The sequence below is a fragment of the Hordeum vulgare genome, chromosome 2H, assembly GCF_904849725.1.
Source record: "Hordeum vulgare subsp. vulgare chromosome 2H, MorexV3_pseudomolecules_assembly, whole genome shotgun sequence".
Lineage (NCBI taxonomy): Eukaryota > Viridiplantae > Streptophyta > Magnoliopsida > Poales > Poaceae > Hordeum > Hordeum vulgare.
In genome coordinates, this window is record NC_058519.1 from 66,747,983 (window position 1) to 66,770,826 (window position 22,844).

The 22,844-nt window shown below is 43.3% G+C and overlaps 1 protein-coding gene across 1 annotated transcript; it reads right to left on the bottom strand.

Moving 5' to 3' along the window:
• Positions 1–16,900: 16,900 nt before the first annotated feature.
• LOC123429587 (zinc transporter 8-like) lies at positions 16,901–19,462 on the bottom strand. Its single transcript, XM_045113615.1, has 3 exons — positions 18,626–19,462; positions 18,360–18,509; positions 16,901–17,461 (listed from the first exon to the last, which is right to left on the bottom strand). The coding sequence occupies exons 1-3, from the start codon at positions 19,295–19,297 to the stop codon at positions 17,156–17,158; spliced, it is 1,128 nt and encodes a 375-aa protein (XP_044969550.1). The 5' UTR covers positions 19,298–19,462; the 3' UTR covers positions 16,901–17,155.
• Positions 19,463–22,844: the final 3,382 nt, after the last annotated feature.

A 22,844-nucleotide genomic window follows, 5' to 3' on the forward strand; every position in this document is an offset into this window, starting at 1 on the left:
GTTTCTTCATGAGGAGATTTGCTCCTTGTACGTATCTCCATTAAAAACAATAACTGATCTTTGTCCTCACTAGTCTCTTCTTCTTCTTCAGCTGGTGGCTGAACAGAGACAAGTGCAAACACGGCAGTAGAGGTCATTTCACAGATGGGTTTCCTCACGGTAAATTCGCCTCCCCAACTTCCTCAGCTTAAAATCATTCTTCAGACAGTACATGGCTGAATATATATTCTCATCTCATTCTAGTCTAGTACTGTACTACATGGCTAAATGAGTTTTCAGGCTGTACGTGATTAAATAAGTCTTCAAATTGGGCGGTTGCCAGAACTGAAATCTCATCTCACTCCTTGATACGCTTGGGGCCTTTTTACATCAAGGTAGGCCAGAACAATGTCTGTAGATAATGATAAAGTATGGGATATCTCTACAATGCAGCATAACTTCTTGTGTTATATTATTGTTGTTACACCTGTTTCTTATTGTGAATACTGAAAAAGTGTCTAAAACGTGAAATTTATTACCATGACTACAAGAACCTCTGCAATTAGCACAACAATGGTGTAGTTACATCAACATTTATAGTGCTCATATGGATTCAGTATAGTGGTGGACTTGTGGATTGTGTCTTGATGTGTAATTGTACCAACATATGGTCTTGGTTGGTTTATAATGTCCAAGGTTTATAATGTAATCCTTTTCCCTGGACATGGTCAGGAGTTCATAATATAATCATGTTCTTATCCTTCCACACCATGCAGCTTGGACAGGCATTGAGCATGCGCCCTGATATATTGCCCATCGCATATTGTCAAGAGCTATCGAAGCTGCAGGTATCATCTCAGCGTGCATTACATAGTTTCACTTGATCGACAACCAACACTATTGTAGTGATATGGCTTTCTATGCCAAGCTTTTAAGAATAAAATATTTTTGCACTTGAATGGCAAGGTCGGGGATTAGAGATGGAGACAAGGTTCTGGAATCAAGGCATCAATATATGGCCACTGAAAAGTTTTGATCCTAAAATGACAATAGCCCAATGAGATTTTCTGTAATTAACAGCACTAAATTCGAAATCTGAAAGCTAAGAACTTGTTGTACGGTGTACTATATTTTATTCTTCTTTCCTTTATCTATTGATGATTTCATTTCACTGTGTTTGCTGACAACAATCCCATTAGGATCAAATACCACCATTTCCTACTCGTAATGCAATCAAGACCATCGAGTCTGAACTGGGCTCTCGAATGTTTGATCTATTTGCTGATATCATCCCAGAGCCAATTGCAGCAGCATCACTGGTGCAAGTATACAAAGGTTAGTTGTATCTGATTAGGATTTGGCTATTTTCGTATGATCATGCTTGTTCTCATTTATTTTCTTTTTCTTCCTTTAGCATATATTTCAGACTCGTGTTCTCCAAATTGAAATGCATCCCTGTGATATTTCAAGTCATGCAGCTCATCTACACTCTGGAGAGCTTGTCGCAATCAAAGTTCAGAAGCCTGGAATGGCACCCTTGCTGACCCTAGATGCACTTCTATTCAATATGATTGGAGGACAGCTAAAACGATTTGCTAAGTCCCGTAAAGATTTATTGGTAGCTGTTAATGAAATTGTGAGTTTCACATCTTTTTAGCTCTGATCTTGACCCTTGGCCCTTATGTTTTCTTCATTCTTATTTTCCCTGATTAATATAATGTTGTCCAAGTTTTTTTTCAGATTACTTTCACACATATTAAATATAGTGTTTGTCTCGCTATGGATTCTGTCCACTTCAATGTGTTGTATAAAATTCAGTGTATTGTATTGTTTCTCGCTTTGAATTCTGTCACTTCAATATGTCGGATAAAATTCACATACTTTTTTTTCTGAGAATACATTTATGGTGGATTGTCTTTGGATTATCTGTATAGTTCTTATAACAAAATAAAGTGAGTTGTGGTAGTACATGTGAGATTAAACATGTGAAGCATCCCTTCTTACTAAGATTCAAATATGCTGCAGTAATTCCAGTCGATGTTCAGAAGTCATTATTCTAAGTGTTTTTTATAACTAGCAGCTTTTATACAACTCTGACATCTACTATAATGGATATATTTTGTGATTTGAAGTTACTGATATGTGCTCTGGTGTAATATTATGGTCTAATGTTTTTTTTGTTTTGTCTCTTTCTCTGTTGCTAGGAAAGTGGTGAGAAGATGTCGATGATGCCTACTTCAGACATTCAAATCAATACAACATAAAAATTTCTGAACCTATGTCTCATAGGAGAGTGGAATGAACTCCATTGTTAGCAGATGTGTCATTGTTCTATTGTGCAATTATGTCCGTTCTTACTATATTTCTCTGTCAGGAAATGTATTCATGAGATGAGTTATTGTGTTATGTAAACCTGGGAGATGTATTATGTGATGTTATTTGATGGATGATTTTAATTCGACTTGGTGTTTTCTTGATTTTATTATGAAATAGTGTTGGATTTAATACTGGACAAATAATTGGGTTGAAAAGGCCCAACAAATAGAAATGAAACCAAGTTCTGGAACAAAAAGTTATTGAATTCAAAAATGAAAAAAGGCCAAAACTGAAACTGGACCAACTGTATTTGGTCATAAAAGGCCAGGGCCCAAAAAAATTTCAAAAAAAAATACTAAAGTAGCTCTAAATAGGCTAAGTCCAAAAAAGAAGCCCAATAAGAAAAACCCCCAAAAAATAAAACCAGCCCATGTGATCAATTGAAATGGGTTGGGCTGATTTCAACCATGACGTTTTAATTTCGTCGTAATTTTGCCACTTAGGACTGCCACGTAGGACTGGGTTTGATTGCCAACGACAATTTAGGATTGTCGTAAAGGTTACGACAATCCAGGCATCGTCGTAAAGATTACGACAATTTTGATCAAAACGTCGCTGCTGTTCATTTGTGACGCTCTGTTTTCGACGCTTGGTTTTTCGTCGTGAGATCGTTGTAAATTAAAAAATGTGACGATGTAGCGATGAAAAAATAGCGTCGTGTATTAGCATATTCCTTGTAGTGAAATATATAACGCATCACGATCTGAACATAATCTCATAATCCATCGGATCCCAACAAAGCGAGCATAGCAATAGCAGGAAAATTACATAGATGCCTTGATCATGTAGGGCAGCTCACAAGGGCTAATCATGGAAGCACAAGATTGGAGAGAAGACATCACATAGCTACTGGTCATGGACTCATGGTCCAAGGGGGACTACTCACGGCACGTCCGAAAAGCGTCCATGGCGATGGAGAAGCTCCCGGAGGTCAGTCCTCCCTCCGGGAGGGTGCCAGGAAGAGGTCTTCTGACGCTCCCGGTCTCAGAAGCGCTGCGCGGCAGAACGATGGAGAAATTTGCGATTCTCAATCTCTTCGAAGGGTTTCCTACCGGAGAGGTAAATATAGGCCGAAGGAGGGCACCAGAGGAGGTGGGACCCACTCAGGCGACCTTTGGGCACGGCCAGGGGCCAGGCCGCGCTAGGAGGCCGCCTGGGCAGCCCCTGGCTCCCCTCTGGCCCACCTTTGGTGCTTTGGAATCTTCCGTCACGCTGATTTTTATATATTTTTCTCGGGATTTTTGGGACTCTCGAAATTTGGGTAAAAGTCCCTGCAAAAAAGACATCAATAGACAGAAACTGGCGGTGGGTGCACTCAGTTAGTAGGTTAGTCCAAATATGTGTAAAAAGATAAAAAAAAGTGTACAAAACATCATGGAACAAGCAGAAATTATAGATGCAATTGGGACGTATCAGCGGGCGGCGGCTGGCGTCGGTGACCACGATGACGAGGATGGCTTCGGGGCCGGCGGTAATTTCCGGGAGCCTTGCGGCGTCGGGGCACGACGTAGGCGTCGGGGAGATCGATCGAATGGGAGAGATTTGGGCCGAAAACGGATGGGGATTTATATGTACAGACCTTTAGTCCCGGTTGGAACCACGAACTGGGACTAAAGGGTCCTTGAGTCCCAGTTGGTGGCTCCAGCTGGGACTAAAGGTCTATTTTCGGCGGCCCAGATTCCGCGTGGGAAGGGACCTTTAGTTCCGATCCGTGGCTCCAGCCGGGACTAAAGGTCTATTTTCTCTTTTTGTATTGTTTTTGTTTTTCTAGACACGTGAGTTTCTGTTTTTAAATTTGCAATAACTGTTAGACTATTTATAGTTTTTGAATGAATCTTTTTGGTTTAGGTCAAAAAACTACAAATTTCTGTTACTACAAGTAGTTTTCAAATTTACATAGTTTAAATTTGATTTTTTTTGAAATTTGTGTGAATCACTATTTTGTGAATAACTTTGCATTAAAAATAGATTTTTTAGTCATTCTTTTTTATGTTTAATATTAGTGTGTTTTATCATTATATTAAATTTGGTAATGTTTAGGTTATTAAAAAATGAAATGCCTTTGTAAGAGATGAGTATTCGGCCAAAATCCTCATACTTCGAAAAGAATTATCCATTTTGTACATGAAGTGCATCCAGTTTTTGTTGTAACACTGTCAACTTTGTTGCACATGCTATGTGGGTGAAATGATGATACCATGCCAAGTTTCATCCTTTAGAATGCATTTGTAGCGCTTTTCAATTTCAGGGTCATTTAGCTAAAAACATCATTTAAATGCGTGAAAAATAGCAAATGAGGTGAGAAAGGGTTGAAAATTGATGACATGGCTTTGAATGATGCATATTGAGCGTAGAAAAAGTCCGGAGTTGAAAAGATTGTCCATTTTATACACGAAGTGCATCCAGTTTTTGTCGTAACCCTCCCAACTTTTTAGCACATGCTATGTGGGTGAAATGATGATACCATGCCAAGTTTCAGCCTTTTCAAAGTTCATTCGTAGCGCTTTTCAATTTAAGGGTCATTTAGCTCAAAAAAATCATTAAATGCATGAAAAATAGCAAATGAGGTGAAAAAGGGTTTAAAATTGATGATGTGGCTTTGAATGATGCCTATTGAGCGCAGAAAAAGTCTCAAGTTGAAATAATTTTTACAAAAATGAAATGCCTTTGTAAGAGATGAGTATTCGCCCGAAACCGTGATACTTCGAAAATATTGTCCATTTTTATACGAAGTGCCTCCAGTTTTTGGCGTAACCCTTCCAACTTTTTAGCACATGCTATGTGGGTGAAATGATGATATCATGCCAAGTTTCAGCCATTTGGGAGTTCATATGTAGCGCTTTTCAATTTCAGGGTCATTTAGGTCAAAAAATCATAAAATGCATGAAAATAGCAAATGAGGTGAGAAAGGTTTGAAAATTGACGACGTGGCTTGGAATGATGCATATTGAGCGCAGAAAAAGTCTCAAGTTGAAATAATTTTACAAAAATAAAATACCTTTGTAAGAGATTGTCCATTTTGTACACGAAGTGCCTCAAGTTTTTGTCGTAGCCCTCCCAACTTTTTAGCACATGCTATATGGGTGAAATGATGATACCATGCCTAGTTACTTTTTAGAGTTCATTTGTAGTGCTTTTCAATTTCAGGGTCATTTAGCTCAAAAAAATTCATTAAATGCATGAAAAATAGCAAATGAGGTGAGAAAGGGTTGAAATTGATGACGTGGCTTTGAATGATGCATATATATACCCTAACTCTTATACAAATATTCCCTCCGGTTTGTCCAAAGTGGGACTTTCCAGATAAGCTCGGAAACTCACTAAGAAGAAAGTGATGACGGTGAAAGTCGGTCACATCAGAGATTTGGATGTTGGGGTACAAAAGTTTTTCTTCCATGTGTCGCTTTGCGCCATAACCATGGACAATCTTCATCATTTAAGAGGATGCTTAGGCCATTCTTCACTTTGAAGGGAGGAATTTCATGAAACTTTTCATAATCTTGTGACATGTCTTTCTTGTCCTCTACTCCCATGATGTTTCTTTTCCCTCAAAGAACTATGTGGCGCTTTGGCTCATCGTATGATGTATTCTCTTCCTTATCTTTTCTTTTTCTCGTCTTGGTAGACATGTCCTTCACATAGAAAACTTGTGCCACATCATTGGCTAGGACGAATGGTTCATCTGTGTACCCAAGATTGTTGAGATCCATTGTTATCGTTCCGTACCGCGGGTCTTCCTTTACCCTGTTTCCTTTCAGATTGACCCATTTGCATCGAAACAAAGGGATCTTTAAACTGTTTCTAGAGTCAAGTTCCCATATCTCCTCTATGTAACCATAATATGTGTCCTTCGGCTTATTATTGTTGGTGTTTGCTGCATCAAAGCGGACACCACTGTTTTGGTTGGTTCTCTTTTTGTCTTGGGCGATCGTGTAAAATGTATTCCCATTTATTTCGTACCCTTTGAAAGTCAATATAGTCGAAGACGGTGACTTGGCCAGTAAGTATAAGTCAGCTCTAACTTCAGGGTCATGCATTAGACGTGTTTGCAACCAACCACTGAATGACGCCATGTGTGTACGTTTGATCCACGGATCGGACTGCTCCACGTTCTTGGATCGTACAATATCCATGTGTTCCTCAATATATGAAGACACCAAGGTGGAATTTTTTAGAACTGTGTAGTGTTCTTCCGTCCAAGAATACCCGTCCATACATATTATTGAATCCTTTCCTAGCATGCCTTTTCTACCTAGTCCGCCCTCATGCCATGATTCAGGAAGTCAAATCGGCTTAAGATCAAGAATAAAGTCAACACAAAACTCAATGACCTCCTCTGTTTCATGGCCCTTGGAGATGCTTCCTTATGGCCTAGCACCGTTGTGAACATATTTCTTTAAGACTCCCATGAACCTCTCGAAGGGGAACATATTGTGTAGAAATACAAGGCCCAGAATGGCAATCTCTTCGACTAGGTGAACTAGGACATGTGCCATGATATTTAAGAAGGATGGTGGGAACACCAACTTGAAACTAACAAGACATTGCACCAAATCATTTTGTAACCTTGGTAGGTTTTTTCGATCGATTACCTTCTGAGGGATTGCATTGAGGAATGCACATAGCTTCACAATGGCCGATCGGACATTTTTCGATAGAAGCCCCCTCAATGCAACCAGAAGCTATTGTTTCATAATCACATGGCAGTCATGAGACTTTAGGTTCTGGAATTTTTCTCTGCCATATTTATTGTTCCCTTTATATTCGACGAGTTGCCATACGGGACCTTCATACTGAGCAGGCATTCAAAGAAGATTTCTTTCTCTTATTTGGTAAGAGCGTAGCTGGCAGGACCTTCCTACTGCCTTGGATACATGCCGTCTTTTTCGTGCATACGTTGTTGGTCCTCCCGTGCCTCCGATGTATCTTTTGTCTTCACATACACGCCCAATAATCCTAGAAGGTTCACGGAAAGATTCTTCGTCACGTGCATCACGTCTATTGCAGAGCGGACCTCTAGGACTTTCCAATAATGTAGGTCCCAAAATATAGATTTCTTCTTCCACATGGGTGCATGTCCCTTAGCGTCATTCAAAACAGATTGTCCGCCAGGACCCTTTCCAAAAAAATACTTTTAAATCCTTGACCATATGAAGTATATGATCACCAGTATGGTGGTCAGGCTTCTCCCAGCGATCTGCCTCACCTTTGAAATGTTTGCCTTCTTTTCTCAAGAGATGCTTGATCGGAAGAAATCGATGATGTCCTAGGTACACATTCTTCTTACATTTATCCAAGTATATATTTTCGGTATCCTCTAAACAGTGCGTGCATATGTGGCATCCTTGTTTGTATGTCCTGAAAGGTTACTAAGAGTAGAACATTCATTGATGGTTACAAACAGCAACGCTCATAGGTCAAATTCCTGCTATTTGTGCTCATTCCACACACGTACACCTTTCTTATCCCACAGCTGTAAAATTTCTTCAACTAATGGCCTTAGGTACACATCAATGTCGTTGCTTGGTTGCTTGGGGCCTTGGATGAGCACTCGCATCATAATGAACTTCCGCTTCATGCACAACCAAGGAGGAAGGTTATAGATACATACAGTCATGGGCCAGGTGCTATGATTGCTACTCTGCTCCCTAAAAGGATTAATGTCATATGCACTTAAACCAAACCAACAGTTCCTTGCGTCATCTGCAAAGTCCGGCCACTCTCTCTCGATTTTCCTCCACAGCGACCCCTCAGCGGGTACTCTCAACTTCCCGTCTTTCTTACACTCGTCTTTGTGCCATTGCATAAACTTAGCATGCTCTTTGTTTTCGAACAAATGTTTCAACCGTGGTATTATAGGAGCATACCACATCACCTTGGAAGGAATCCTCTTCCTGGGGCCTTGGCCCTCAACATCGTCAGCAGGGTCATCGCGAGCGATCTTATAGCGCAACTCACTACATACCGGACATGCATTCAAATTCTCGTACTGCTCACCGCGGTAGAGGATCCAGTCATTAGGGCATGCATGTATCTTTTGCACCTCTAATCCTAGAGGGCATATAGCCTTCTTTGCTTCGTAAGTACTGTCGGGCAATTTGTTGTCCTATGGAAGCATCTTCTTTAACATTTTAGCAACTTTTCAAAACCCTTGTAAGATACACCATTCTTTGCCTTCATTGCAGCAATTCCAGTGTGGTACCCAGCTTTCTCTTGTCATCTTCGCTATTTGTGTACAACAATTTCTTGTGATCCTCTAACATGTGCTGCAACTTCAGCTTCTCCTTTTCACTTGCGTAGTTTCTCTTTGCATCAGCAATGGCCCGACCAAGATCATCAGCGGTCTCATCTCATGCCTCTACTTAAGCTTCTTCCCCCATTGTTGTACCATCGTATTCGGGGAACAAAGGATAGTCCTCTCCTTCTTCATTCTCTTCCATTAGAATCTCTCTTTCTTCGTTCTTGGTCCAACAGTTATAGACGGACATGAAACCAGACGTAAACAGGTGGACGTGAATGACTCTTGACTTAGAGTAAGTTTTATTATTCTTACAGACAGCACATGGACACGACATAAAACCATCCCGCTGATTTGCCTCACTCGCACGCAGAAAACCCTGCAAGCCATCAATGAACTGGGGAGAGTGTTGGTCATCGTACATCCATTGCCGGTTCATATTGATTATACAAGACGGAAAAGACCAAATTAATACAAGTTCACACATAAAGTTCATACACACTTATTCTCGTAAAAAATACAAGAGTTTCTAGCTAAAGCATCTAAATGCAACAACAAATGCGATAAAGATCGCAACTAAGGTAAAAATTGATCCAACGACATAGTGATACCAAGCCTATTTATTAAGGGCATATTTTCTAATCCTTCTAATCTTCAAGCGCATTTCATCCATCTTGATCTTGTGATCATTGACGACATCAGCAACATATAACTCCAGTTTCATCTTCTCTTCTTCAATTCTTTTCAATTTTTCTTTCAAATATTCATTTTGTTTTTCAACTAAATTTAACTTGTCGACAAGAGGGTCGGTTGCAATTTCAGCTTCACATACCTCCTATATAAAAAATATCTATGTCAACTTGATAGGCATAATCATCATATAAACGAGCAATGAAAAAAATAGTTATAAAAGAGAATATACCAGATTGGAATCATAAACCGAATGAGGATCGACGAGGACGGATATCAAGACCATGGCACTATGTAGAACAAACAATCATAGAGGTAATTGAAAAGGACGTGGATGTCGCCTAGAGGGGGGGTGAATAGGCGCTTTAAAATAGTTAAGGTTTAGGCTTGAACAAATGCGGAATAAAACTAACCGTTTAATATGTCAAGCACAAAACCTACAAACAACTAGGCTCACCTATGTGCACCAACAACTTATGCTAAGCAAGATAAACAACTAAGTGATAGCAAGATATATTACAATAAAGAATATGTCTATCACAAAGTAAAGTGAATAAGTAAAGGGTTCGGGTAAGAGATAACCGAGGCACGGGGAGACGATGATGTATCCCGAAGTTCACACCCTTGCGGATGCTAATCTCCGTTAGAGCGGTGTGGAGGCACAATGCTCCCCAAGATGCCACTAAGGCCACCGTAATCTCCTCACGCCCTCGCACAATGCAAGATGTCGTGATTCCACTAAGGGACCCTTGAGGGCGGTCACCGCACCCGTACAAATGGCAACCCTTGGGGGCGGTCACCGAACCCGTACACGTGGCAACCCTTGGGGGCGGTTACCGGTACCCGTACAAATTGCTCGGGGCAATCTCCACAACCTAATTGGAGACCCCGACGCTTCCCGGAGCTTCACACCACACTGATTGAGCTGCGAGACACCACCAAGCTTCTAGGACGCCAAAGCATCCACGAAGAACAATATCAAGGGTACTAAGTACCAAAGGTAGTAAGCTTCTCAACTTCTCACTTCCACGTATCATCGTGGAGAACTCAAACCGATGCAACTAATGCAATGGCAAGAACACACGAAGTGGTCAAGTCCCTCACACTCAAATCCCTCCACAACAACAAAAGCTATGGAGAAATATGAGAGGAAGAACAAGGAGCTCACAAAGAACTCCAAGATCAAGATCCAAGGGGTTCCCCTCACATAGAGGAGAAAGTGATTGGTGGAGATGTGGATCTAGATCTCCTCTCTCTTTTCCCTCAAGAACAAGCAAGAATCATTGGAGGGATAGAGAGTAATCAAGCTCTAAGAATGTCAGCAATGGAGGTAGAACAAGAGCTCAACAGATGGATAAGACCAAGGGGGAAGAAGACCCCCTTTATATAGTGGGGGAAGGAATCAGACCGTTACCCCCACTTTCTGCTCGAGCTCCAGCGGTACTACCGCTGGTACTCCAGCGGTACTACCGCCAGCTAGCGGTACTACCGCTAGCTGCAGCGGTACTACCGCTGGGCCCATGGTAATGCAACGGCACTACCACCGCCAAGAAAGTCTTTGCAAAAAGGTCCGTCCACGAACAACCGCTAGGCAGGCGGTACTAAGCTCCTGGAGCGGTACTACCGCTGACCAGGGGCGGTACTACCGCCAGTTAGCGGTACTACCGCTAGGGCCAGCGGTACTACCGCCAACTCCAGCGGTACTACCGCTAGGTCCAGCGGTACTACCGCTCGCCACTGAAACAGCCATAACTTTCGCATACGAGCTCTGAATCGAGCAAACCCAAGCTTGTTGGAAATCTTAAGACCATGCGGTTATGAATATGCCAAAGATCTAGAGATGTGAGATCTCTATGAATGAATAACCGGCAAAAACTCCAACATCGAAAACATCATAGTAGATGCATATGGACTACGTTTTCGATGAACTCGAGCTTGTCACGAAGATGACCATAAGCTCCAAAACTCACAAAGAGAAACACCAAACAAGAACCAAGAAGTATGATGCAAGGATGCAAATGGTTTGAGCTCTCAACGAACGATATGATCAAGCTACTCACTTGAGAGCCCCCCTTGATAGAACAGCAATCTATCCTAACCAGAAAACCTATCAAGGGCAAACCTATACCTTGCACCTCGTCCTCTTGAGCTAGATGATGATGATCTTGGCTTCCTCAAGATGGACCACCTTTCTTGATTGTGTTGGCTTGATGAAGACTAGTTGATTGCTCCCCCATACTCACTATGGGTGAGCCACTCTTCAGCATATCTTCACAAGTCCATTGCTACCACAATGAACAGCAGGCTTCAAGCAAGATATCTTCGTGTTGATCCACTTGAACTTGCACACCGCCATCTTGATGACGATCACCACTTGACGTCATCCTTCATGGGTTGTATGAGATCTTCCTCTAGACGCAAGCCCATGGAAGCACACCTAACCCCCACATAGAACTCTCACAAAGACCATGGGTTAGTACACAAACACGTAATGGTCAATGCTTACCATACCATGGGATCACTTGATCCCTCTCGGTACATCTTGTACGCTTTGTGTGTTGATCATCTTGATTTACTCTTTGTCTGAGATCTTGATCAACCATTGATGATGATCACAACTTGACGTCATACTCCATGGGTTGTATGAGATCTTCCCTTTGATGCAAGCCCATGTAAACACACCTAACCCCCACATAGAACTCTCACGAAGACCATGGGTTAGTACACAAACACGTAATGGACAATGCTTACCATACCATGGGATCACTTGATCCATCTCGGTACATCTTGTACGCTTTGTGTGTTGATCATCTTGATTTACTCTTTGTCTGAGATCTTGATCAACCATGTGTCTCAATGACCATTCTTTGGATAATACCTTGAATACCATCTTGGTCATCATATAAACTCCTTGAACCCAACTGATGGACTTCAAGAAGTGCCTATGGACAAATCCATACCATGGGATCACTTGATCCCTCTTGGTACATCTTGTACGCTTTGTGTGTTGATCATCTTGATTTACTCTTTGTCTGAGATCTTGATCAACCATGTGTCTCTATGACCATTATTTGGATAATACCTTGAATACCATCTTGGTCATCATATAAACTCCTTGAACCCAACAGATATACTTCAAGAAGTGCCTATGGACAAATCTTATAAATGTAACTTAAGGCAGCCATTAGTCCATAGGAATTGTCATCAAGTACCAAAACCACATGTGGAGATATATGCTCCAATAGTAAGAAAACTATCTCAATCATACAAATAAGATTTTTGTGGAATAAAAAGGATAAGAACAAGAGGATCACCAAGGTGGTGTCGGCGACGAGACGGTGCGGGCGATGGATGGTGGTTAGGACGGGGACGGGAAGGCACTAAGTAAACCACACCTACACATATGCAAACTAAGAAGTTAATTTGAGCTCAGATTGCATATAAATCAAATGAACTCCCACATAATTACTTCCAAACTAAAACCCATAAATCACTATAATTATAGAGCATAGCACGAGCTAATCTTGCAATGAGAGATGAAAGACAAAGTTGCTAACCTTTGTGAACACTTGGATGGATGGGGTGCCTCAAATCTTGACAAATCTAGGAAGAAGTTGAGGATGAACTCGAGAAAGGGAAGAGAACAGAGGAGAGCAAGGAGAAAACAGAGAGCTTGGGCTCGGGATGGACGAAGCAGTATTTATAGTGATACTTTTAGACCCGATTCGTGATACAAACCGGGACTAAAGATTTATCTTTAGTCCCGGTTTGTATTACCAAGCGGGAGTAATGTCACTCGGAGGGGCCCCAGCCTGACAAAACCCTGTCACCACCCCTTTAGTTCCGGTTAGTAACACCAACTCGGACTAGAGGTTCCTAATAAATCGGGACATAAAGCATGCCTCATGAACTAGGACTAGTGGCAGCATTAGTCCCGGTTCAAAAGCAAACCGGGACTAATTGTTCGAACCAAAGCCATGTTTTCTACTAGTGGTTACATATATAGTAAGATATAACTCACAGCAGATAGATAGTTTTACACCCACGAGGTGACGAGGGACATTCGTCAAGTGGGTTTTCTATCACCATATGTTATGTGTTGAGGCCTTATCAAGTACGATGTTGCACGAAAAAGAAGTTGGTGGCATTGATGAGATTAAGGTGTGAAGAAATGGACCATCTGTTTGACACCGTTTATGTGTCGACGATTCCTTCTTTCCCATGACAATGAATATGTTAAATGTAACTTCCTTGCAACAGGTTCTTGATTCTTACTGTACAAACCCAGTAGAATTGGTCAGTAGAGGTAAATAAAGTATCTTCTTTAGCCCAAACACAAATGTTGCACTAAAGATCGAGATATGTAACGAACTACATATTGATAATGATGCTTTATCACATAAGTACTTGGGTCTTCCTGTATTGGTGGGGTCGGATAGGAGCGATTATTATAAACACTTTTGGGAAAGAAATAGGGAAATGATTAGTGGTTAGAAGGAAAAACACCTATCCCTAGGTGGGAAGGAAATCCTAATTAAGGATGTAGCTAATGCATCTATACATTGTGAATGTTTAAAATTACTAAGGGGCTCTGCATAGACATGATGAATACTATTGCGGGTTTCTAGGGGGTGATGATTGAGGTGAGAAGGAAATGCGTTGGTACACCTCGTGGAAACTTTGTGTGCTAAAAAATGGGGGCATTGGATTTCATGACTTACACTCTTTTGACCTTGTAGTGCTTGCCATGTAGGCATGAATACTTATTAATCGACCTGATTCTCTATGCTTGAGTAGTGGAAGCAAAGTACTATCCAAACTGTGATGTTCTAGATTTGAAGAATTGGTGACCGGGAGAAGGTAACATTTGGACGGAACAATTGATCCCTTCTATCCCAAACAAAAGACTTATCATTCAACGAGGCCATATCCTTCTCTGCAAAGTTAGTGAGTTAATTGATCCTACCACTTGACAACGAGATGGACCACTCACCTCCTTAATTTTGTGTGCAGTTGTTGTTGGCATATTTTTGCTTATCTTGCTAAACAGTATGGAGTTTGAAGATTTCATATCTTGGCACTTGACAAGACCTAGCATCTTCTTCTGTTCGCACTACTTACTATGTGGAATGGAAACACCAGTTTGGACAAAAGATCTCCAATGATCTTGCTTCGGGATCGTCGATGACCAACCCATATTGGAGCTCCCTATTGAATTTATTAGTCCCGCGCAAGGTACAAATATTTTGCTTGAGAGCTCTTCATGTAATTATTTCTCTAAAATCTATCGTTGCAAACCGCCATGTTGGAACACATGGTCAATGCCCAATTTGTAAGGAAGGGGGTGAGTACATCATGCATCTACTACTTAGGTGCATTAGAGCCAATGTCCTATGAAACAAACTAGGACTGTCACATATGATCATGCATGTTACAACTTACAAGCATTCCTCTCATAGGTTCTTGTGTTTCAGAGTATCTCCTACCCGAGCAGCCGCTATCTTGTCTACCATCCATCAATATACATATGGGTATCATTGTGGGAGCTTGGTACATGTGGTGGTTGCGATGTTGATACGTTCATTTTGCATCATGAATTACTATTGATATTTGTGCTGATAATGTCCATTATCTCTTATTATCATACAATTCTTATGTTCTTTCTCTCTAAATATGCAAGGTACATCACTGAGAGGGAAATATCTGGAAACTGGTATTCTCGACCAGGAAACCGAGAAAAAAGGTAGCAAAATCAACTTGCCCCAAATGACCTCAAACTTTACGGAATTTTTTTCTAGAATATTTGAGAATTTCTAGGCTAAAAGTATACGGAGAGGGGCCAGCAGCTCGACGCAAGCCAACGTGGCGCGCCCCCAGGCCGCGCCCTGATGTTTATGGGGCCCCAACTGGCCCTCTTGTGACCATGTTCTCCTGTATGGTGTGTTTTACCCTAGAAAACTCATAAGTGATCTTTCGGAACGAAGCGCCATCGTCTTGAGGCAGAAACCATGGCAGAGGCCCTTTTGTTGTCTTGCAGTGAGATTCTGCCGGGGAAACTTCCCTCCAGGAGGGGGAAATCGAAGCCATCATCATCACCAACGCTTCCTCCTTCGTGGGAGGACCAATCGTCATTAACATCTTCACCAGCACCATCTCATCTCCAACCCTACTTTATCTGTTGTATTAAATCTCTATATATCTCAAAACCTCAGATTGATACGTGTGGGTTACTAGTTGTGTTGATTACATCTTGTAGTTGATGCTTGTTGGATTACTTGGTGAAAGATATTATGTTCAGATCCTTAATTATTCTTATTACACCGCTGATCTTGAACATGTTGATAATGTGTGAGTAGTAATTATTGTTCCTAAGTACATGGAAGAAGTCTTGTTATGAGTAATCATATAAAGTTGGTAATTGTTCCATATTTATATGATATGGATGTTGTTACTTCTCTTAGTGGTGTCATGTGAACGTCTACTACATGACACTTCATCATGTTATGAGCCTAAGAAAAGTCATTGTGGAGTAACAAGTAGATGATGGGTTGCGAGAGTGACACAAACTTAAACCCCAATTTATGCGTTGCTTTATAAGAAGCTGATTTGTATCCACATGTTTTACGCTATGCTTAGATTTTTCTTAATTCTTCTTTGATAGTTGCGGATGCTTGCGAGAGGGGGTAATCATAAGTAGGTTGTTAGTTCAACTAAGAACAACATCTTGCATTGTAGAAGGCCTTAGGAGGTGTTTGGCTGCACGACTAGTAACATTATCGTTAACGTAATCAGGTTACAGAGTTATGAGAGGTATAACGAGTTATTTGCTAGTTATGCCAAAAGATTAAAAGGCGCCGGCGGAATGCACTAGCGATACCGCAGTGTCACTTGGGACATGCGTCGTTCTTTGATGAAGACGATCCGTGGTGAGAAGACGCATTTCTGTCGACGTCAAACGACACCACCAAGGAGGAGGATGACTCAGAGTATTTTCTAGTTTATTTGCACCGTAGTTAATGAAGATTAACATCTCATCTCCAACCCTACTTTATCTCTTGTATCGTAGACTAGTTTGTGGTGCTCGGTTGAACTATGCTATTTGTATCGTTGAATATTATCTATATGTTGTTTTTCAAATATTGTCCATATGTGTTTCGGTTGTTCGCGCGTGCCCTTTTTTACAGCGCATGTTGGCGTGGCTCGCGCACGTAATATTTAGCAGCGGCCACTGGAGCTAACGTTGTGTTACACTCAAAAAACTTGCTATTTAGTCGCTCTAAAATTTATTTTAACACGTCACACATCTAACTACGATCTCTTTACGGTGAAGTAACCCCGCAAAAAAAATGTAGACTTCCTTTGTTATAAGCACACATATTTTTCGCATCGTCCAAACTCTTGGTCCAAAACGTACATTACAGGTTAATTTAGATGCTACACTATTGGGTTGACATTAGAACAAGTATAATAGAGTTGAGTTAACTGACTATAAAGAATATAATTTTTGTTTAGTTGAAGGAAATAGAAGGAAAAAGAGAAGGTAAACGGGTCCTTACTTAAGAGTTACCTTTAGCACGTGCTTCTAGACACTTTGTGAGATTAAAAGATGTGTCATATAATAAAATAATGATACATTTTTTTAATCAAATATTGTACATGTTAACTATAAGATAAGCTATAGATAGCCTTATAGGCAGCAGCCGGCTATATTATTAACCATGCTCTTGCCAGTTTGGGGTGATGAAGAATATGTGCCAAGATCACATCGTTTCAACCTCGACGATCCAATATACATAAGTCTATATAAAGTTATAAACATCCTCTCGATTCATATGTCATGGAGCAAAACTGTTTCATGTTTTCGGCTTCCGACTAGGCCCATTTGGCGAGCATGGACATGAGGCCTGCACCGACCAGCATGGAGACATTGATACCGAGTTGCAGCTTTCCCCTGCTCTGCACCATAGGGTTCATGAAGTCCTCGGCGAGGAGGTCGACGAGGGCCATGTAGACGAGGATCCCGGCCGCCACGGAGTTGAGGCTGCCCTCCACCACGAGCGCCGTCGGGCTGTTCTCGTGGTACACTCTCGATATGCCGAAGCCGATGGCGATGCCCACCGGCGTTGTCAGGCAGAAGAAGAGGATCATGGTCACTATGGACCTGGCCTTGAACTTTGCCTGCATCATCGTGAGAAACAAATCAGGACCAAATTCCATCGTATCAGGTTATTAACAGAATGGTACACTAATAATCATGGTCTGGTGACTGGTGTACACTTTATTGTTAAAGTGGATCTTTTTTTGTTCTCAAACATCTGATGACATATGCAGTTACTGATTCGTTTGCTTTGTTCTGCAGGCCACCCGAAGTGCTCTGCTGTACTTTCTTGTCTCTCGTGACTACCAGACATATATTATCTAGATATGCGTGTATATATGGTTCTCTAGTAGATCTTTACACGGAATAGCATAATAGAATTCTCCCTTTTCCGAAGCACAAATACTAGCCAGTGTTTGTTTAGATAGGCATTTCCACTTTTGATGGAGACCATGCATGCAAAGTTTCAGTTATGCATATACAGCCATTCGTTAAAAGGTTCAGACATAGAAAGGCTCCTATTGTTCTTTTTTTTCAGAAATAGGCAAAGCAAATAGTAGCACCTTTGCTTCTTTGCATGACATGCACTCCACGATCGAGTCACTGGTCAAGTTTTGATCAAGATACATAGTTTGAGATTAGTCGCAGAATTTTTCTCTCTCTCTATATATATATATGTATTGCTCTCCTTGTATTACAACTTCATTTCGGAAGAACTCTGATTATTAGTAATGCTCCGCAACTTCTACCTGATCTTTCAGTAGGCGTTGTGTGTGCGTGTGTATTTGTTGTGATGGTGTGCATGTGTGCATGTGTGCGTGTGTGTGTGTCTTACATTGGAATCGGTATTTTTAGAAAGGAAGTTGTGACAAAGCCGGTAATTTTAAAAACAATACCGTACTCGTTTTAATTCATATTATTTGTCGTTCAAACGACTGTATCTAAACATACAAGTGAGGGGAGTACGGGCATGTATACCTGAACTATGCAGCCACCAAGGCCCATTCCCTCGAACATCTGGTGGAAGCTCAATGCGACGACGAGAGGTTTGATCGTTTCCGGGTCCTGAGACGCGCCGAGGGAGATGCCGATGATCACCGAGTGCACCACAATACCCAACTCAAGAACCTATACAATACAATACAATACAACATCGTCATCATCGATCGTCACAAAAAGATTGGAAACAGGGTACAAGAATCTGTTAAGTTTTCTCCAAGTATTACGCGATGACTCGTACCAACCTGAGAGATTACGCGATGCCGGATCGTGTCCTTTTCGTCCTCGGCGCCGCCAACGGCCGCAACGAGCGCCGCCGACCCGTGGGCGTGGCCGTGGGTCGCGTGCGTGTGCAAGTGAACGTGTCCCTCGTGCGCTTCCTCGCTGGCGGCGGTGGCGGCAGCAGCAGCAGCAGCCTGTTTCTCCTCGTCCACCACGGCGGCGCTGCTGCCGTGGGCTCGGTCCTTGTTCAAGTGGGCGCGCGTGAAGTACCCCGTGGCGACGGTGTCGACGACGAGCGTGCCGATGGCGCCGACCATGGCTCCTAGCCCCGCGAACGGGAAGTCCTTCCACGGCCCGGCGGCGGGCAGGCAGTCCGACGTGAGGTTCTCGAACGCGTCGGGGAGGATGTGGATGAACCCGGTGGCGAGGATGACCCCCGCCGCGAACGCCTTGACCAGGAAGAAGACGTCGCCGTCGGGCCGGAGCGCGGGCACGCGGCGCCCCAGTACGGGCAGGGAGCAACCCAGCGCCCCGCAGATGAGGATGGAGAAGAAGGCCACGATCTTGAGCGGCCTCGCCCGCGCGCGGTCGTGCGCCGCCGACTCCGGCGACCCGCAGTCGTCCCCGCCCCGCACGGCCGAGACCAGGAGCAGCGCCACTACGGCAGCGAGGAGGACGGCGGCGCTCGGCTTCATGGCTGGGCTGTCGATCGTGATGCACGTACCGCGGCGAGTGGGCGATGACGCTAGCTACGGTGGTTGCAGGAGTGTTTATATAGACGTATGAAGTGAGGAACAGCTCTGCTGCAGCCAGGAATCGCCATTGATTAGGGTTTATAGGCGATCGGTTGAGGCGAAAACGACTGTCTCTGTCACAAGGTGACGACATGCATGACAATGTACAGCGAAGCAAAGGGTGCCCGCGATATAGGCGAGCTCGATTTGACCGTTGGATTGTTTCCCTGGTTTACTTGGGTGTTGATTATCGGGGAAATTACTCACGATGACGACACTCTGCCGTCCAATGAGGTAATTTCGGTACCATGCAAGCGCTGTTCGTAGTTGTCTTGGACTATGGTGGTTATTTGATTTTCTTTTCGAGGCAAACAGCAAAGCTTTTATTAGACCGTCATAATGTTTACACGGATGAATTGAAGTTCATCAGAGTGGCCTAACCACACATGACGGTTTACCCTGAGTTTCAAAACATGTTTTGTACTACTCCCTCCGTTCCTAAATATAAGTCTTTGTAAAGATTTCACTAGTAAACTACATACGGATGTATATAGACATACTTTAGACTATAGATTCACTTATTTTGTTTCGTATGTAGACCTCTAGTGAAATCTCTTAAAAGACCTATATTTAGGAACGGAGGGAGTAGATTGTAAGCCTCGAAATTCAAGTTCCTAAATTCATGAACAAAGTTACATAAATGAAAGCTACGAGAGTACTCTAGGATCTCATGTATGATAGCACCATAGCTAGGGCTATTTTTCTGCTTGATGTCATCATCAATCCCTTTGCAGTCCGTTGCAACCTGTACCGCCTACAGATTAAGGTCCTCCGCTAATGCCATTGATTCCCGTACCGTCAAAGCCTCAAGAATAGCTCGGTCAGAGATACCCTTAAACATGATGGCCGACGCTCCAAGAAATAGTCCCTCCCCACTCCTGTAGACTGCAGCAACCGAACGAACACCCGATCTTCTTATATTGGCCGCATCAACATTCACTTTCATCATGCCTAAAGTTGGTTGGATCCACTATGTTGGCCTCACTGCTACTGAATGCACCATTGGAGAGCCCGGTTTCTTCAAGACCTCGAGATCGTTCAGATAGGAGTTGACAAAACAGTGCGTGGAAAAAGTGCTCTGAAATATGTCCTCATACACGGCCTTTCTCCTTGCTGACCAGATGGCCCAAAGGGTAGTCGTCAAGCGAACAAAATGAACCGTACCTTCGTCAAGGCATTCTTCATAGCAAAGAGCCAGTCACTCACATTTTCACTATCAAACCGACTCATTTGATCCACAATAACATCATCAGCAAGTGCCCATACGCTGCACGCCACCGAGCAGTTCAACAAAGCGTGTCTCCATGAATTTCTGTCACCACATAAGACACATGCCGCTAATGTTGACATGTTTCTATGCGGAAGAACAACTGTTGTTGGAATAGAGCTCCGTGCGAGGCGTCATAGAAACATCTTGATTTTTGATGGTACTTCGGTCTTCCATAGATCAGTCCACTCATTGCCAGCATGGTCTGCTGCCGATGCACCATCATTTTCCTCAATCCAATTCTCCCTCATGGTTTTTGTTTGCACGATTAGCATGTAAGCAGATTTGACAGAGAAAGTTCCTCTCGTCTTTCTGCTCTAGGCTCAAAAAATCATCGATATTCCTTGTGCATAGGGGAATAGCTAGAACAGCTTCGGCATCAATTGACAAGAAGACCAAACGAACCAACTGCTCATTCCAGCTCGATATCACCACATCAATCAGCTCTGAGACCATCTGCGGTGGGTTGGGGGATCAATGGCGCAATAGGCCTCATCATACCTGGTCTTGGCAGCCAATTATGCGTCCACACATAGCGTACACACAAAGGCCGCCGCTGCCACCAGTCCATCTTCAGAGTTGTACTGACACATCAACTTTGTCTGACCTAGCTGTCATCGACGCCACCATGACGTGAGACAACGCCACCATCCTGCACTCGTCCATCAACACACGCCCAATAGCGAGACCCCGCTACTCCATGCCGCTGAGACCCATCGTTGTCGACGTGTCAGATGCAACACCGATCCTCCTTTGCGAACACCACCTGCAGCCACTGATCCCATTCCCTCCATCTGTAGATCCCCTGCACTCCCAACCGATCCACAAGGCCCGTGAAGACACCTCCACGAAGGTCACGACGCAAACACGTTGCTGCGGCCAAATTTGAAGAGGATTGAAGGTTTTCACCCCACAGAATATCGGGGTGGGCAAATTGGGCCCTCAGTCGCGCCTTCATGAAGGAAAGATACACCCATGGGAGACGTCGCCGCTAGGCCAGCCAGACTAGTCAAGGTTTCCCCTGGACCCAAGGTACACCACCACGGCTCACCATCACCGAAGCCTGCAGCCGCAAACCACCGAGATGACGAGAAATGCAGCAGGAGAAAGGGGAACCTCCAGATCTGACATCGTCGCACCAACCCGCCGGAGGACCACCAGCCACCCGATCCAATCCCCGACAGCCCACTTGTCGTGCCGTGTCGGACGAGGAGGCCAACCCATGGGCCGTCACCCCGAATCCAGGAAACCAGCCTGCCGCCACAGCCGCCATCGGGTCACCAACCGTCGACCATGCCACCCCACTCCAGATGGAGGCCGCCATGGCCAGATCAGCGTCGCCGCCATCGATCGGGCCTCATCCTCGAGATCTGGGATCACCCGCATCCTGATCCGTGAGTGAGAGGGAGACGCCTCCGCCGTCGTCGTCACACATGCGGGCTTAGCCCGGCGCCAACCATCAGCGGCGGCAGAGGGGAGAGTGGGTAGGAGGAGGGGGGACCGGCGATGAGGGGTTGTGTCTCCTCGGTCATCCGCGCGGTGGGTGACGGAGGGGGTGAGGATGCTTTCATGTATGATTAATTAGTGACTATAATGTTTTCCTCAATTGTTTCTATGTCTAAATTTAGGATTTCATTATAAATATAAGTTAGATTTTTAAGCATGGCAAATCTAACACCTCAGATAGCAAATTATGTTTTTCTTTGCACGAAAATAATGTGATTTATTCCTCGGTAGTAGAATTACAATCTGCTAATAATTTCAGCTACACTCTCTAACACACGGCGCAACCAACAAGCTGGGCTACCATCAAAATGATCAATATTAGCTAGACCATGTGCAACTTTATTTTGACGAGCCTCCATATTCTATGGAATAAACCCACAGAACTCAATAAATTTCTTGATCCCATATCCATAGACAGAGCGGTCCATTGAATCATCTGACAAAGCCGCAACAACACATGAGCTGTCAGACTGAATCACAATTGGAAGGCCTGACTCTTGCATGCTCATTGATAGTCCTTCTAGCACCGCAGTAACGTCTGACTCTAAGGCATCATTGCAGTGAAGTAGGTAACTATAAGCCGAAAAGATGACCACCCCATATGAATATCTTTCCTACTAATAAAGTTTTGAGTTGGTTCTGAGTTCACTCATCCTCCTCACTCTTGCATGTGGG

What these genes read in the sequence shown, in the direction of transcription:
- LOC123429587 (XM_045113615.1), bottom strand. Translation starts at nt 19,297, where the DNA reads ATGAAGCCGAGCGCCGCCGTCCTCCTCGCTGCCGTAGTGGCGCTGCTC. An exon ending in GGCATCGCGTAATCTCTCAG is followed by an intron (nt 18,510 to 18,625) that starts GTTGGTACGAGT and finishes TGTATTGTATAG; the next exon opens with GTTCTTGAGTTGGGTATTGT. An exon ending in TTGGTGGCTGCATAGTTCAG is followed by an intron (nt 17,462 to 18,359) that starts GTATACATGCCC and finishes ACGATGATGCAG; the next exon opens with GCAAAGTTCAAGGCCAGGTC.